Source organism: Nelumbo nucifera, chromosome 7, assembly GCF_055504915.1.
Source record: "Nelumbo nucifera cultivar China Antique chromosome 7, China Antique-T2T, whole genome shotgun sequence".
In the NCBI taxonomy this organism is placed as follows: Eukaryota; Viridiplantae; Streptophyta; class Magnoliopsida; order Proteales; family Nelumbonaceae; genus Nelumbo; species Nelumbo nucifera.
The window spans coordinates 23,071,720-23,090,264 of record NC_142655.1 but is presented as its reverse complement, the minus strand read 5'-3'; the positions used below and the strand labels follow the sequence as shown (position 1 = coordinate 23,090,264).

Here is an 18,545-nt window from a genome sequence, read left to right as displayed (position 1 = left end):
CACGATTCAGTTTCTACTATCAAACGAAGTTTTGTGGGAAGTCGTTCATGAGAAGACTGCTGCGTGTTTGTGGCAACAGTTGGAGTCTCTATACTTGTTTGCTTGAAAAGCAAACAAGAAAACAGGTCAAGCGGTTGAGAACATATAATGGTTTAGAGTTTTGTGAAAATGAATTTAATGAGTTTTGCAAAAATAAAAGCATTTTAAGGCATCGTACTGTTGTCAAAACACCATAGCAGAATGGAGTTGCAGAACGTATGAATTGAACTCTACTAGTGAGAGTAGGGTGCATGCTGTCAAATACTGGGCTCTCAAAGGATTTTTGGGCAGAAGCAGTTAATATGGCTTGTCACCTGGTAAATCGATCTCCATCTACAACCATTGAATGTAAGGCTCCAGAAGAGGTATGGTCTGGCAACCCTCCTAATTATTCAAATTTGAAAATATTTGGTTGTCCAGCATATGCACATGTTAATGAAGGCAAGCTTGAGCCTAGGGCCAAGAAGTGCATATTTCTTGGTTATGCTTCAGGTGTGAAGGGATACAGATTGTGGTGTCCTGATCCTAATTTAATAAATTATTTTCATTCATAAAAAAAAGGTGGAGTTAGAAGTTAAAAGTGCTTCCTCACCTTAGTTTACATCAGTCCAGGTGCCCATTTCTACTGAGATAAAAGAACATGTACAAGAGGAAGAAGAGGAGGAACAATATTCTATTGTTAGAGGCAGAACAAGGAGAGAGATTAGACCACCCCAGAGATTTGGTTATGCTAATCTGGTTGCCTATGCATTGTCAGTTGCAGAGAATGTTGATGTTACAGAACCCAATACTTATGTAGAAGCTATCTCATTTGTTAATTTTGCTAAGTGGTTGACAGCTATGCATGAAGAGATTGAATCCTTGCATAAGAACCAGACTTGGGAGTTGGTAAGACCACCTAAAGGAAAGAAGATTGTTGGATGCAAATGGGTTTTCAAAAGAAAAAAAGGTACTCCGGGTGTAGAGGATGCTAGATATAAGGCACGATTAGTTGAAAAAGGTTACAGTCAGGTACAAGGTGTTGATTTTAATGATGTTTTGTCACCAGTTGTTAGACATAGCTCCATTCGTGTTTTTCTTGCTTTGGTTGTCATGCATAATTTAGAATTAGAATAGTTAGATGTTAAAACTGCTTTCTTGCATGGATAACTTGATGTATAGATTTATATGCATCAACCTGAGGGTTTTGTTGTTGAAGGGATGGAAGACCATGTTTGTTTGTTAAAGAAATCTCTATACAGCTTAAAATAGTCTCCTAGACAATGGTATAGAAGATTTGACTCTTTTATGGTGGCTCTTGGGTATTCTAGATGCAAGTATGATAGTTGTGTTTATTTCAAGAAACTTGCAGATGATTCTTTTGTTTACTTGTTGCTTTATGTTGATGATATGCTTATTGCAACAAGAGAAATATCTAAGATCAATAGATTAAAAACACAGTTGAACAGTGAGTTTGAAATAAAAGATTTGGGTGCAGCAAAGAAAATTCTTGGCATGGAGTTTCCGAGAGACCGAAAAGTAGGGAAGTTGTATTTGACACAACAGAAGTATATTGAAAAGGTCTTAGAGCGCTTTGGCATGAAAGATGCTAAGCCAGTAAGTACTCCTATTGTAGCCCAATTCAGACTTTCAACAAATTTGTCACCACAGACAGATGAAGAGGAAAAATATATGTCACCTGTCCCCTACTCTAGTGCAGTTGGGAGTATTATGTATGCCATGGTTTGCACACGACTTGACATTTCACATGCAGTTAGTATGGTGAGCAGATATATGTCATGTCCTAACAAGACACATTGGCAGGCAGTGAAGTGGATTCTCAGATACTTGAAAGGTACATCAAATACTTGTTTGGAGTTTGGAAGTAGTGACAGTTTGATGGGTTATGTTGATTCAGATTATGCAGGTGATCTTGATAGGAGAAGATCACTCATAGGTTATGCATTTTCTATTGGTGGTTGTGCTGTTAATTGGAAAGCTACTTTACAGTCTACAGTTGCTTTATCTACTACTGAAGTTGAGTATATGGCAATGACTGAAGCAGTTAAAGAAGCTATTTGGTTGAGAGGTTTGTTTGATGAACTCAGTTTGGGTCCAAAGGTGACTGTTGTTTATTGTGATAGTCAGAGTGCTATCCATCTGACTAAGGATCAAATGTACCATGAGAGGACGAAAGACATTGATGTGAGGTACCATTTTGTTTGTGATGTTGTAGAACAAGGAGATATCATTGTGAAGAAGATTGGTACTGTAGATAACCCAGCTGATATGTTAACAAAGCTTCTTCCTGTGGCTAAGTTCAAGCATTGCTTAGACTTGATTGGTATTTACAGCATTTGAGTTTCCCCATTGGGGCTTTTGTTGGAGAAGGTGGAGGGAGATTACTATTCTGTGATGCTTGAGATAATTCAAGCCATGGTAGAGATTTGTTATGTTTGTGCCTTGAATTCCTTGTGGCGACCCGCTTCATGAATCCTCTCCGAATTAATTTGAGAAAAAACCCGAAGGCAAATTTTCATAGTGGTTTGTGGTGGATGCGTAGGGCTTGGGTCGCACCACGTAAATCTGTGTGTTCTTTGTGCTTGTTTCTCTTTATCTCTGTTTTACTTTCATCTTGAGTGCCATTTCAAATCTGTTTTCTTGGGTTTTTTCTGCAACAGGTTTGGTGCAGGCCTATTCCCCCCAAGGTTTCGGCATTCTATTGGGAAGTGTTCTATGGGAAAGTAAGCACCTTGGATAATCTACAAAAGAGAAGACCTTTTCTTTGCATCCCTCCTAACTGGTGTACTCTTTGCAGATCTCATGGTGAGGATTGTTGTCATGTACTAAACCAGTTAATGTAGAATTATGGGATCAGCTTTTCTTGATCTTTGGGTGCAGGTGGAATAAGCCAGCAGAAGTAAGCATGCTTTTTGATCTGTCTACCTTTGTTTGGCGATATTGAAGAGGAATCATAATGTGGAGGTGTGCAAGAGCAGCTCTGATATGGACAGTGTGGGAAGGAACGCAAAGATTTCCCAAGAGAAGGAGAATAGTCTACAAGAATTGAAGGAGTGTGTTTTGTATGTATATGGCTATATTGCAGCTGAAACCTCTGGTTCTTTTCATCAGTTTTCCTTTATGATCTTTGGAGGAGTTGGGCAGTAGTGGCAAGCTCCTCCTCCCCGAAGAAGAGCATGTGTTTGAGTTGGGCACTCCCTGCTGAAAGGCTTTATGAATCTAAATTTTGATGGTAGTAGCCAAGGCAATCCAGGTCCCTCTGGGATGGGAGGGGTTATAAGGAATGAAAGTGGAAATGTGGTCGTCTTATACTCAGTCCCCTTAGGGGTGGGGGACTCCACTAGGGCAGAATTATTAGCTGCCCTTCAAGGGGTGCAGTTTGCAATACAACTAGGAGTGGAACAACTACTAATAGGAGACTCCAAAGTGGTTGTGGGGTTGTTACAGAAACCAGAGTCAGTGGTGTGGTGTTTTAAGAATGAACTTAAGAAATTCAAGTGGTTGACAAGAGGTTTGTGTGTTCGAATATGTTGGGTGGGGAGATCAACAAATGCTATGGCTGATGGTTTAGCCAAGCAAGGGGAAAACAGGGAACAATTGTATTGGGCATCTTCTCAATTCTTTTCACAATTGTCGACAGAGAGATAGTACACAAGGAGATTAACTAGGGTAGACTTGATAAAATTGGAAAGAAAAATGCATGTGTTGGACTAATCATTGATCTTTATAGTTGAAATGTCAAATCGGGCGTTTCAGGTAGACACAACAATTTCTATTGATCAACCAAAATGTTTCAGGTAGAAAAAAAATCCTCGCATAAATTCATATTGATCAACCCAAAACATTTTCAGGTAGAAACATCAATGCTACCAAACACAACTAATGCATGCCCTATGGTCAGAGCTTCTGTTTTGTCTTCTGTTAGTTTTTTATTTTGTTTTCATTTATTTATTTATTTCTTTACCTGGTTTTTTCCTTTTGTTTGTACAGGTCCCTCTAAAGAGGGAAAATGGTCAAACAACCATGGTTCCTCTTTTTCAAAACAAGGAAAACATTGTTGGGGAGGTATTTCTAGTATTATGGATATTTGTTCTTTTTTTCAAATTTAGAAATGGTATTGAAATACTCACTCATGGTTATTTAGGTTAAATAATTAGGATGCTGAGAAGTTCTTATTATGTGGTATCACATGTAGGTTTCTATAGAACCAACTCAAGGGAAGAAGGTTGAACACAATGGAGTGAAAATTGAGCTACTTGGTCAGATAGGTATGCTTATTTGCTTTTGTTTTTTTTTCTTGATTGATGATAAATAAATCTTGTGATAATTTTTGCCTAAGCCAAATAAGGGGTTAATAGGGCAGAATTGTATTGGGCTCATTTGTGACCTGTGCCGGGGGGGGGGGCGCAAAGCACATGGGAATATAGATGTGGTAAGTGTACAGGGCTGTTGAATACATTGTACATATTGCATTCTTTTTTTATTTATCGATAAAATGAAAAAGACACTACAGGTTCCATAATGGAGTTCGTGCAAGCAGGTTGGTGGAGGAGATCCTTGAAGATAGAAGCAAAATATTTTCTGTTTGAAGAGATGAGAATCAAGGGGAAGGTAAGTCTGAAGGTAAGAAGTGAAAAAGGGTACAATAATGCTGGAAGGATTAGAAGTGATTGAGTGGCTAAGAGATTTGACAGCTGGAGCCTGTTCAAAAGGTAAGCAGATAAACTGGCAGGATTTTAGAACATTAGAAGGGAGAAGGTATGTAGTTGAATATAAGAGGAATAGAAAAGGCTCCTTCATAGCTTTGTCTGAATATTTTGGTAAGGGACGAAGGCAACTGGTGTGTCTACCAGGAGGGAAATAGAGACAAGGTTGGGGGTAAGTTGACTGGTTGCTTAAAGAGTTTTTAGCTCAAAGAGTAGCAAATGATAGAAAAGCCTCCATAAGGGAGGAGAAGGCATATCTTAGCAACAATAGGGTAGAACACGGGCTAGTGGTCATGGCAAAAACAAAAGGCCAATGCAGAATGGTAGGAGGTCTACAGAGAGAAGAGTGGGACAGTAAGTTTGTGATACAAACCAAGGAAAAGGTTAATGATTGGAGGAGGGTAGCTGACTTACTGACAACCAGTTTGAAGTTGAAGAGTGTCTTCATAGTAACCCCCTTCGATAACTGTAAAGCCTTTCTAGATCCAGTAGATAATGAACTGGAAATATCAGCTATCAATATTCAGGCTGATTTCGGATCATTCAGTTTTTAAATGGAATCCAACATCCAACTCCAAGGATTTCTTTGTTGAAGATGGTGTGGTGGTGTGTGTAATAGGCTTGCCATTTCATCTGTGGAAACAAGAAGTAGCAGAATCTATAGCATTATTGTGTGGAGGAAACTTGGAAGGAGCTTTCTGGGGTGATCTTTATTCAGTAGTAATCCTGCTAAGTGGTGTGAAGCCAGAAGACATTCCACAAAAGGTAGGTAAGAACATAGGGGAGTTTTGTTTCTGTTTGGCTAGCATCCTCCATTGAAGCAGGGCTGTGGAAGGAGGTGAGAAGGAAGAAGAAGCATTACGTGGACTTGTGAGATTGGTTAATTCAAATGGGAAGGAATCTTTCACTAAAAAGGGCCAACAATTTCTAGGAAGCCAAAAAGTTTTGGGGCAGATGGAAGGTCAAACCTGTAAAAAGAAAGAAAAAAGAGGATGTTTTAAACACTTGGGGAAAGTCAGCATGGTAGGGTGGGTTGAGGGATGGTAGGTTCTATGCTCAGTCGGTGACAGGGGAATTAATTGGAGATAGGCTTGCTTTAGTTCAAATTGAGTGGTTGGGCCCTGGCCCATCAGGACCTAATGGGTCTGGTCAAGTGAATGGGCCAACTAATTTAAATCGGGTGGACCCAGAACTTAAAAAGCCACGCACCCTTTTAAGTGAGCACGTGACCAAGGGAGATGGGGAGATGATGGACTGAAAAGTTGGTTTATCACCATCTCCCTTGAGAAATTCGCAACCGGTGCCTGAAGGAGGTAGGGTTTGTTGCAATGGTGCGCCAAATCTGAACTGGGCATGGGTCCCAAGCTTGAAGAAAAAGGGCTTCTCTCTGGAACGATGCAATCTGAGGTTCAAGAAGCATCATTTGACGACAGTGGAGATAGGGTTCTCCCTCTTTCTGGCGACAAAAAATCAGAATACCAAGGATGCATTTGAGGACTGCGAACAGAGGAAGTAGCTCAGATTCAGAGTTTGAAGGCTTAGCAAGTATTGGAAGTGTAGAACTGAAAAAAGCCAAGCCCCTTAGCGATAATGAGAGCCTACATACTGAGTTACTTTTTCTGGAAGACGGCGACTCAGATTTAAAAGACTCAGTTCAGGAAAAGCTTACTCAACCTTCTGAAGGGATGAGAGATCTATCATATGGATGGCCGAACCCTACAGGTAGGTTGGGCAAAATTTCAAAAATTTCTCTCTCACCCATATGGGAATCACATTCCCTGTTTTAGAAAACTTTATTTTCAAGGATCAATATTGAACCTAAACCGAACCAGATCTGAAACCAAAAGGTAGGAGAGGGATATACCTGATACGGAGTAGCAGTAACTCTCAACGAAGGTGTTCACACCCAAGGAAAACGCCAAAGACTGCTCCCACTGAAGATGACACAACACAGGGTGGAGCAGAATCAGCAGGTGGTTCTTCAGCAAGAACCAAACTCTTCAGCAAGAATTCGATGGAGGGTGAGTGAGCACGACTTCAGATCAGTTTTTACCAAAAACTGATATCAAGAACCTTTCTTGATCACTCCTATTGGTGGAGAACGAACTGGCAATGGTGGCAGCAATAGAAGGAGGCAAGAATAGAAGATGGCATCAGTCTAACTGGAGCTGTCTTCTCTCTTGGATCTGTAATCAGATTGTATGCTGAAGGGTTTGCCCTCCTCCTTTATTTATAGCCTTAAACAGAAGTCCTCCTAATCCCATTAGGAGTTTCCTAATCCAAATCTTGTATTTGGATTTGGACTCTATTTAAGAAATAAGGATAATCCCTTATCTTATCTGCAAATAAAGATCAACCCTCCTAGTCTTATTAGGAGTTTCCTAATCCAAATCTTTACTTGGATCTGGACTCTCTGAGTGGATAGGGATAACTCCCTATCCTATTTGTTGATCTAAATCCCAGTACCACCCCTCTTTAATTAATCATATTAAACCAATTCGAATTGGGCTTTAGGCCCATTAAGTCCATGTGCTCGTTTAGCCTCCAAACTGTTGCCTAGTTGGGTATCCTTGTATGGCGTGGGACCCAAACATTGATCTACACATCAGCCACATGGGTTCAACCCAACCTCTGTTACAAGGCCTGGCCGAATTCACTGTAGGAGACAGTGAACCCCTGAGCCCATCACCATGGGCTCTTAATGGGCCCAACACTTACACTAAGTGATCCCTGGGCCAAACCACCTTATAAAAACCCAAGGACTGTGGGCAGATGCAAGATTAACCCATCATGTATTACCCTCAATGGTCTTACACTTAACCTCTCAGCCCATCCGACAAGAGAGGACCTTTCCCTCGACTGCAAGGTACAGTGTTGCACTCTCTACTCACATGGATCCCGGGAATTAAAACCTTTTGCAGACATTTTGAAACCGTAATATATATGTATATCTCTATATAAATATATTTTGCAAAACAAATTTCAACGATTAAAATCAACTGTCGGCAGTTTTGGTTTCCATCAGAGAGAGTGCATCCCCGATCATTCACTTTGTCCGACAAAGGGGTTGATCCTGTCACTATGATCACCCACTCAGATGAATTCTCGGACTGTCCCAACATACCTAGGTTTTGACCCCCTCTAAGGATCTCACTGATTAGCATATCAAAGACAGCCCAATTCGACACCTAGTGCAGTATCATAATCGAGTTTAGGGGTCAGGTGTAACATTCCAGTTTTGCCCATCAATCTCCAAGGTCCAGGGCAATATTGGAATTCTGGTCCAGTTCAGGGTTTCAAGAAAACCCACACTGCATTTACCTTAGGTATCACCCTGGCAGCTGAGACATGCTACCCCAACCAACTTGGCAGCACATCAGTGTCAGCCTTGGCAGGATAAATCTCCCAAGATCTATCCAGCGGCTGTGAAGAGTCTAAACTAACACGAGTCTCTCATGTGTCTAGTTTCAGGGTATTACACAGAAACACACCACAATAATATGAATCAAATATGTACTTTATTCATTTACATTAAATGTCATAAGGTACATCATTCTGATTGGAGCTAAGGCATACACTGTCTAACACCTTCCCCCTTACCTAAGGAAGTGGGGTCTACCGTAGCTTTTATAGAGGAGAGGCAAAGGATACCGGCTCTTAAATTTGCTCTTAGTTTGCTAGAGTGGCAAGGCACTAATAGAAGACTAGAGGAATAGGACTTACCTCGATTACTGAACACAATGGTATCAATCAGGGGACAACATCTAAAGGCAGATTCTAATGCAAGGAATAAGACAATATTGATTGAACACAATGGGGACTCACAATCACCTCTTTTGGAAGGACTAGACGCGACCTTGCTCCTTTGTTTTGCTTCTCAAGATCCATTGGCCTTCTCCCACAACCTGTCAGGTAATATTGTCAATTCATTTTTTGGTATTGATGTGGGGTTTTTTGCCTGGAACAAGTACTTTTGCAGCTCAACTCGATGCAACAGCCATGGATGGAAAATATTTAATTGGGGACAAGGAGGGTAAAGGACGAGAGGAAGTGTAAAGGGGAAGAGAATTACAGGAAGAGGATTTAGGGGAGTACAAGAGAAGAGAGGAAGAGGTAGGGAAGTATGGGGTTCAAGAAGGTTCAGTAAAAACAGGGACTCAAATTAGCAAAAAAGTCAGGGATGAATCAATTATGGGAAAGGAGAAGGAGGAATTAGAGAGGATTTGGGGACAGATTTGTGCTCTCCATGAGGAGAATAGGCAAACAAAGGAACCTGTGGAGGAAAACCAAGAACTTTCGGAAAGTCAAAATAAAACAAAAGTTGTGTTAAACAAATCTGGAACAATTAATAACCGAAGGAAGAAGAAAAGATTAGAGGTGGAAAGGTTGATATCAGATATAGAAGAAAATTTGGAGTTCAACGAAAGAGGGGAGAGAAGGAAAGCCTCCAAGTAGGGGCCTGATCTTAGGAGGGGATGCCAAATCTTTTATTTCCATGAAAATTGTCAGTTGGAATGTAAGGGGGCTGGGGAGTGCTAGGAAAAGAAGGCTAATTAAGGACCTCCTTAGAAGGGAAAGGCCGGATATAGTGATGCTACAGGAGACCAAACTAGCCGATATTGATAGAAGTTGGGCAAGAAGTATCTGGAAATCTAGCGGAATAAATTAGGTTTCAACACCCTCTTGGGGGGCTTCAGGGGGAATGGTTACTTTTTGGAGAGAGGATGTTGTGGAGGAGCTAGTAGGAAATTTTTCAGTGTCGTTAAAATTCAGGATGGTAGAGGATGGTTTTACTTGGGCACTAACTAATGTGTATGGACCAAGCAATTATAGAGAGAGGAATGCTTTTTGGGATACAAGGACTTTGGGATGGTTTGTGGTGCTTGGGGGGAGATTTCAATGTAATATGATTTACGAATGAATCAATTAATCCCCAACAGGTCATTACAACCAGCATGCGGAGATTCAATGATTTTATTAATAACTATGAATTAAAAAATTCCCAATGCTGCAAGCCCTCTATACCTGGTCCAACTTTCAGGAGACACCAACCTGCTCTAAGTTAGATAGATTCCTTTTCAATGAAAGCTGGGAAAATAAGTGGGTGGACTTGATAACTAGGGCTCTACCGAGAGTCACTTTTGACCAATGCCTCATTGGCCTAGTCAAGGACCCCGACCTTTTAGGTTTGAGAACATGTGGCTGACTCACCCGGACTTCGTGAAGAAGGTTGAGGAATGGTGGAGAGAAGACATAAGGGGGTGAAGTGGAAAGGGGTAAGATTTCACAAAAAAACTTAAAAGACTGCGAGCACATGTGAAGGAGTGGAATAGGGAGCATTTTGGGAGAATAGAAGAATTGAAATCCTCTCTGTTGACCCAAATAGAGGAATTGGATGCAAAGGAATCCCAAAGAACCATAAGCCCTCAAGAGAGAGACCGGAGATGGGAACTAAAAAGAGAGTTAGACGAAGTTGTTTTGAGAGAAGAAATTTCTTGGAGGCAGAAGTCTAGATGTAAATGGATTAAGGAAGGAGATGGGAACACTAAATTCTTTCATAGCCTAGCCAATGGAAGGAGAAGGAAAAACCTAGTGTCCAAGATGGAAGTGGATGGAATAGTCTTTGATACCCAAGAGAAGATAGCCAATTGTTTTGTTGACCACTTCAAATCCATTTTGAGGAGACCCCTAAGACCTAGGGTGGAGTTGGAAGGCATTACTTGGCAGAGACTTCCAAAAGAGAGTAGAAGTTGGCTAGAAAGGAATTTTGAGGAGGAAGAAATCAGAAAAGTCATCTTTTCAATGGACAAGTCAAAAGCACTAGGACCAGATGGGTTTACAATGGCTTTCTTCCAAGACTGTTGGGACATAGTCAAAGAAGATTTAATTGAGGTCTTTAAGGAATTTGAGGATAATCCAGTGATGAGTCATGGAATTAATGCTACTTTTTTAGCCTTAATTCCCAAGAAGAAAGAGGCCAAGCATCCAAAGGATTTTAGACCTATTAGTTTGGTGACTAGTTCTTATAAGATTGTGGCTAAGGTCTTATCTTTGAGGATAAAAAAGGTGCTTCCTTCTCTTATCAGCCAAGCGCAAGGAGCTTTTGTTTAGGGGAGACAAATTGTAGATTAGATACTAATAGCAAATGAATGTGTGGAGGAGATGGGGAGATCGGGGCGTCAAGGTTTTGTTTGTAAACTTGATCTTGAAAAGGCCTATGACTTGGTGGATTGGGGATTCTTACTAATTGTGCTAAGGAAGTGTGGGTTTGGGGATAAATGGTTGCCTGTCCATTGCCATTATTCCATCATAGTCAACGGAGTAGTTTATGATTTTTTCCCAGCTAGTAGGGGTCAGAGACAAGGTGATCCCATGTCACCGTTCCTTTTCACTTTAGTCGCTGATGCTTTTAGTAGACTCCTCTCAGAAGTAGATGGAGTCGGATCTCTAAGAGGGTGGAGAATAGGTAGAGATAGAGTTTCAATAACCCCCATCTCCAATTTGCAGACGACATAATAATCTTTTGTGAAGGTTGTGATTTGATGGAGGTAAGGAATTTGAAGGATTTAACAATTCACTTTGAGAGGGCCTCAAATTTAAAGGTAAATTTTGAGAAGAGTTGTGTTGTGGGAGTTCACTTGAACAGAGGGGAGTTGGAGTCTATAGCAGCCTTGCTAGAGTGCACTTTCTCGTAGTGGCCTCTATCCTACTTATGACTTCCATTAGGTGCAAATCCAAAGGAAAGTAGGTTCTGGAACCCGGTGGTGGAAAAATTCGAAAAAAGATTGGCAGCTTGGAAGAAAAACTATATTTCCAAGGGGGGTAGAGTTACTTTGATTAAAGCAACTTTAGCCAACTTGCCTCTATACTTCTTGTCAGTCTTTAGAATTCCTAAAAGAGAGGCAAAGAGGCTGGAAAAACTAATGAGGGATTTCTTATGGGAACCTGGTGAAGAGAAAAAAGATCACTTGATTAGGTGGGAAGTGGTGTGTCGGAGTAAGGAAGAAGGAGGCCTAGGATTAGGGAACGTGGTGAGCAAGAATGAGGCTCTTTTAGGTAAGTGGCTTTGGAGGTGGACCCTAGAGAGGGAGAGGTTGTAGCATGAAGTAGTGAAAAGTATCCATGGCTGCTCCAAATCAGGTTGGGATGCAGGAGTATCCTGAAGGGCCTTGCTCACAACACCTTGGAAGGTAATCTCTATCATTCTCCCCAAGTTCCGTAGTTTTGTAAGGTATGATGCTTGCTCTGGGAACTCCATTCTTTTTTGGGAAGATACTTGGGTGAGCTCTCAACCCGTAAAAGACCATTTCCCTTCTTTCTATTCCATCTCCCTCTTTAAAAAGAAACCCATTTCTTGGTTCCTTTCCCCCCCGGTTTGCCCTTTGGCCTTAAACTGGGATTTTGGGTTTCAAAGAGGGTTAAGGGATGAAGAATTCCTTTGCGTTTCAGAGCTGTTGTTGCTTCTAGATTCGGTGTGTTTGGACCCCCTAACTTGGATACAAGAGTCTGGTCCTTAACCCCAGTTGGCTCATTCACTTGTGCTTCTTTCTTTAAAGCCCTTTGCTCCAATCCCTCCTCTCAAGTCTTCCCCATTAAAGAGGTATGGTCAAGACCAATTCCCCCCAAAATAGCAGTTTTCTGTTGGGAAGCCTATTATGGTAAGATCAATACTGTGGAAAACTTGCAAAAGAAGAAACCTTTTATGTGTTTGTCCCCTAATTGGTGCTCTCTGTGTAAAGTGAAGGGTGAGGACTGTAACCATTTGCTGATATCATGCTCCTTTGCTACCAATATTTGGAACTGGGTTGTTTCATTATTTGGGTGCAGGTGGAATTTGCCCTCTGAAGTAAAGTTTCTATTCACTCCGGCTGCTTTTGGGAGATTGACAAAAAGAGGGAAGCTAATGTGGAAATGTATCAGAGCTGCTACGTTGTGGACTGTATGGGAGGAGAGAAATGCTAGAATATTTCAAGAACATGAAAGAAGTCTTGCTGAAATCAATGAATGCATATTGACAAGGACTATTTCATGGTTAAAATCTTCACACTTGTTGGCAAATTACTCCTTTGATGACTTAAGGAGAAATTGGGCTGTGGTGGCTGCTACAGTTTCCACCAAGATCAAATCACAAGCTGAATGGATTCCCCCACCGGATAGTGTGGTAAAATTGAATTTTGATGGAAGCTGCCAAGGTAACCCAGGCCCATCGGGAATCGGTGGGATTCTAAGAGACAAAGAGAGCAATATGTTGTCTCTATTTTCAGGACCAATGGGTGAAGGTGTTATGGTCCCGCGCGTAGGATCCCATCACGGGTCGGTCCACGGTGTGAAAGCCCTGCTTTCCCTTGCGTGCAGACCCTATTGCGGAAACTGAATGGGTGATTTGTCCAAGAGACCACCCGAACTCTCCTTACTCTTTTCTTGACTGCGAAAACTGAATGTTTTATTTCAATTCGTAGCTTCTTAAATAGGAGATTACAGAAGGAAATTCCTAATTAAACTCAAACTCCAACTTGAACTCAAACTCTTAATTACCTACTCCTAATGGTAACTCACTCTTACTTAAGATAAGATAAAGATAAGGATAAGATAAGATGAGGGATAAGGGATAAGATAAGGATAAGGTAAGCTGGCGGCGAGTTGGCTTGACGTGTCCAGATAAGGGTGGGCCCACCCCTATGAGCTGTCGTGTGGGCCCCGCTCTTCTGCTGCTGCCAGGTGCGTGCGCGTAGTGCTGCTGCCGCGCAGTGCGTGCGCGTGCCTCATGGTGCTGCTGCCGTGCAGTGTGTGCGCGCGCCTCATGGTGCTGCTGCCGCGCAGTGCGTGTGCGCGCCTCATGGTGCCGCTGCCGTGCGGTGCCGGGCGTGTGCGTGGTGCGTGCTGCCGTGCAGTGCGTGCGGTGCGTGCTGCTGTGCAGCGCTGCCAGGCGGTGCGTGCTGCGCGTGCTGCTGCCTGTGACTGCGCCGCGGTGCGGCCTGCTGTGCGTGCTGCTGCCTATGACTGCGCCGCAGTGCGCTGCCAGATGGTGTGACCACAACATTACACCCCTCCTGGACTACGAGCTTGTCCTCAAGCTCGTGTTCCGGATACATGGCTTGGGACTCTGCGAATGGCTCAAACGGCTGCACACTATTTCTCAATCCACCAACAATATGAACAACAGGGACTGCCTCGTCTCTCAGTGCATAACGCTGGACTATTTGATGCAGACCACCGCCACCTCTTTAGTTTCTAGCTCCCAGGCATAACCATGGCTTACAATGACTACCCGCTCTGCTGCACTCAGGCCAGCCGCAAGGCCATTGAAGTGTTCCCTACCTCCTGGGTCATATAGTTTGAAGTAGTTTTGTTGAAGATCCACATAACAGAAATCACGTACTGGACCACGACCCCGGTGTGCTATGTTGTGGATCATAAGAATGCACCGGGTATGCTTACAGTCGAGGACCTCAAGAGCGGCCTTACCGAAGAGGACCATGCGTTTTAAAATATCCTCTCGGCCTTCCCCATATATATTTTCCTCAATATTACGAAACATAGGGTTGTCCATGAACACAAAATCTATGCCATCAGTATAAGCTTGGAAGAAAATTACCTCTATATCCTGCCCCTCCACCTTACATCTCTTGCACACTCCTATTTCTTGGATTTCTGTATAGTTACCATACTGTGGTGCCGCAACCATAGCTTTATGTCCACGCCGAGCCAAGGCCTTCGGTAAAGCCCCAACAACATCGCCAAGCCCACCTGTCTCCGTCAAAGGAGCACATTCTGTGGGTTCTACTATAATGTTCGTGACATCGTCCCCGGCCAAAGGAGGAGACTTTACAGTTTCATCCTCCGTGCGCTGATCCTTGGAAATAACTGCGGCTGTAGGGGCAGCGATCTGTTGTTCGCTGCATGCCTCTGCCCAGTCCGGACGGCGTCTGTTGTGTTGGCGATTCCCTCCAAACTCATTTCTTTGTTGGAGAGGAATGCTTCCAGCAGGCGTCGCATCTCCCGGACGTCTTCCCTAACTTCATGAACCTCCATGCTGGTTTCTACAAGTTGGTGTTCCAATTCGTGGACTTTGGAAGACAGCTGCTCCATATCGCTTGTGACGTTTGGCTCTGATACCAATTTGTTATGGTCCCGCACGTAGGATCCCGTCATGGGTCGGTCCACGGTGTGAAAGCTCTGCTTTCCCTTGCGTGCAGACCCTAGCGGAAACTGAATGGGTGATTTGTCCAAGAGACCACCCGAACTCTCCTTACTCTTTTCTTGACTGCGAAAACTGAATGTTTTATTTCAATTCGTAGCTCCTTAAATAGGAGATTACAGAAGGAAATTCCTAATTAAACTCAAACTCCAACTTGAACTCAAACTCTTAATTACCTACTCCTAATGGTAACTCACTCTTACTTAAGATAAGATAAAGATAAGGATAAGATAAGATGAGGGATAAGGGATAAGATAAGGATAAGGTAAGCTGGCGGCGAGTTGGCTTGACGTGTCCAGATAAGGGTGGGCCCACCCCTATGAGCTGTCGTGTGGGCCCCGCTCTTCTGCTGCTGCTGGGTGCGTGCGCGAGGCTCATGGTGCCGCTGCCACGCGGTGCGTGCGTGCAGTGCTGCTGCCGCGCAGTGCGTGCGCGTGCCTCATGGTGCCGCTGCCGTGCGGTGCCGGGCGTGTGCGCAGTGCGTGTTGCCGTGCAGTGCGTGCTGCGCGCCATCGGCGGTGCGTGTTGCCGTGCAGTGCGTGCTGCGCGCCATCGGCGGTGCGTGCTGCTGTGCAGCGCTGCCAGGCGGTGCCTGCTGCTGTGCGTGCTGCTGCCTGTGACTGCGCCGCGGTGCGGCCTGCTGTGCGTGCTGCTGCCTATGACTGCGCCGCAGTGCGCTGCCAGATGGTGTGACCACAACAGAAGGTGATTCAATGAGGGCAGAGCTACTAGCAGCGGTACAAGGTATACAGATGGCTAGTCAAAGTGGAGTGACAAATCTGCTAGTAGAAGGGGATTCCAAGGTGGTAGTAGGCTGGCTAATTAGCCCAGAAACAGCTTGTTGGGACTACAGGGATCTGTTAAAGAAAGTTAAATGGATGACAAGGAATATGACTGTCAGGTTTTAGTGAGTTAGAAGATCAGCAAATGCAATGGCTGATTCTCTGGCCAAGCAGGGGGTGTCAAGGGGAGATCTATTTTGGGCTACTTTGTAATTATGTCTCAGGCTTGTGCAGTTTTGGTGTATATGGTTCAGTCCTAGGGGGGGTAAGATCTCGTGCCTCCTCCTAGGCTGATTGTATTTTTGTTATTTGATTTAATAAAATTACTCTCATTTATCAAAAAAAAATGAAAAAGATACTTCAAAGATAGATTTTCACCTAGCTGAATGGTATCCTTGCTAGAGATAGAAGCCAAAGGAACCATCAACTGTAGTTACTTTGTCATGACTAGAACATAAGTGATACAAAGCAAACAGAGAGGATCAGAGGACATACCTGTCGTGTAATCAGATGCACCAGAGTCAACTACCTAGTAAAAAGAGGAAGAAACCTGACAAGCAAATGAATGAGTACTTTACTTGGCAAAGGCAGTGGAAGAGTTAAAATTTCTAGGCTCACAATCAAATTGAGATAAAATATTGCTAAAATTTTCCATCTTAGCTCAAGCATGGTTCAAAGTATCGATATGCTTATATGCAAAAATTGCGCATATCAGGCGTTTCAAATGAACATAATACTCAAGTTTAAAAATTTCTTAAGTGTTGAGAATTGAGTTGGGACATCCTTAGGAGGGGTGTTATTAACCTTTAAAATAGGCCATGCATCCAAACTCTTAAGAATTAGTATTTCGGGAATCCCAAGATATGATACGATATGGCTGATACAGGCCATATCATATTGATGCAAGTGAGCTAAACTTGACAAATATGGTGATTGTAGGGGATTCAAAAGTGATGATAGAATGGCTAAAAAACCCAGTCTCTATAATTTGGTGTTACTGGACTGAGATGAAAAAAATTTACATGGTTAACCAGGAATTTGAACTTGAGGATACAATGGGTGAGGAGATCAGCAAATGGGATGGCAGATGCTTTGGCTAAGCAAGGGGTGGAAAGGTCTATTTTGTTCAGGGCACATTTGTAATGGGATTTCTTTTATGTATGAGAGGTAGCAGCTCGTGCCTCTCTTAGGGATGCTGGTAAAGATATGATATAAAGCTTTTTAATAAAATTCAATCATTTATAAAAAAAAAAAAATCTTCCACCTACTTGCTAAAACAGTACATGGGTAGAGGTTTCTCCCCCTAAAAAATATTATTCACGTCATAATTCATATCATAACTAATACACCGTAGCAGTGGTTTTGAGCTTGAGAGTACACCTCTTTCACCTCATCCTGGACTTGTTTAGTATTGAATTGGGATCAAATAAAAAAGGTTCTTCCATAGAAGAGGTTCATGCTTCCCAAATAAGGGCAAATGATCTGATTCGAAATCTCATAAGAATGGACTAAGTGAAGTCACTTATTTTCTTAAATCAGAAAAAAGGAATGATCCGGTGGGTTCAGGATTGATCTCCGATAATCAATCAGATCACACCAATAGAAATACTTTTTATTCCAAGGCAAGGTTTCAACAATTACTTGGTCAACATCAAGGAACTATTTATTCATCATCCAATTATTCTTGAATAAGTATAGGTCCATTCAACTGTGTCAAAACAATCAGTTAAAAGGGATCCCCTAATTGAAATTAGGAATTTGTTTGCCATGGCTGCATAGAACATACAAGCTGTGTCATTACTGTTAAATTTTCTTGTTCCCACATCACATATTTTGGGCCATCTTTGGCTGGTTTAGGTTCCTTCCCAGTCAAATATTCCATCTTTTCTCTCCCACATATACTCATCTTGGTTGATTGAGCCCATTGAAGAAAGTTTTTTTTTTTGGATAAGTACCCATTGAAGATAGTTTGTTCCATCAAGTTTTATTTTATTTATTATTTTGATCAGCAACTCAAGAAAATTTTATTAAGATTGTAAAACAAGAGTAAACAGAGGAAGAAGAAGAATTTGTTATATGTATTCATCTATCTCGTATGTATATATACAAGTTACAACTTCTATGTTAGGAAAGAAGACTAATTAAATTCCTACAAATCAGTTCTACAATCAAGGTAAATCATATCTCTCTAGTATTTACTTCCTATTCTATAACACCATATCTCCCTATTATTTACTTCCTATTCTGTAACACTCCCCCTCAAGCTGGAGCATAGATATTAATCATGCCCAGCTTGTTACAAAGATAATCAACCCGGACCCCATTAAGAGCCTTCGTGAAGATATCTTCCAGTTGTTCTCCTGTTTTCACATAACCTGTGGAAATCAAACCTTGCTGAATCTTTTCACGAATGAAATGGCAATCAATCTCGATATGCTTAGTTCATTCATGAAAAACAGAATTAGATGCAATGTGAAGAGCAGCTTGGTTATCACACCATAACTTGGTTGGTACTGAAGTTTTAAGACCTACTTCAGTCAGAAGCTGATATATCCACATTATTTCACACACAGACTTGGCCATAGCTCTATATTCCGATTTTACACTTGAACGTGAGACAACATTCTGCTTCTTGCTTTTCCATGAAACTAGATTCCCTCCAACAAATACACAATAGCCTGAAGTAGACCTTCGATCTTCCTTGGATCCTGCCCAGTCAGCATTTGAAAAACATTCAATTCTAGTATGACCATGATTTCCATACAAAATTCCTCACCCAGGTGCTCCTTTTAAGTAGCACAAAATTTGTTCTATAGTTGT

General features: G+C 42.2%; 1 protein-coding gene across 2 annotated transcripts in view; it reads left to right on the top strand.

Moving 5' to 3' along the window:
* The window catches only part of LOC104593537 (vacuolar protein sorting-associated protein 26A-like), a 64,502-nt gene that overhangs the window by 30,935 nt on the left and 15,022 nt on the right, over window positions 1-18,545 (top strand). Inside the window, exons 4-6 of one of the 2 annotated variants that reach the window (XM_088891149.1) lie at window positions 2,700-2,844; window positions 2,920-4,104; window positions 4,235-4,307. In XM_088891149.1, coding sequence (XP_088747275.1) covers window positions 3,922-4,104; window positions 4,235-4,307 — 256 coding nt within the window. In that variant the 5' untranslated portion in view covers window positions 2,700-2,844; window positions 2,920-3,921. The remainder of the gene's footprint in view (window positions 1-2,699; window positions 2,845-2,919; window positions 4,105-4,234; window positions 4,308-18,545) is intronic. The other variant, XM_010253429.3, reaches the window with a different exon arrangement.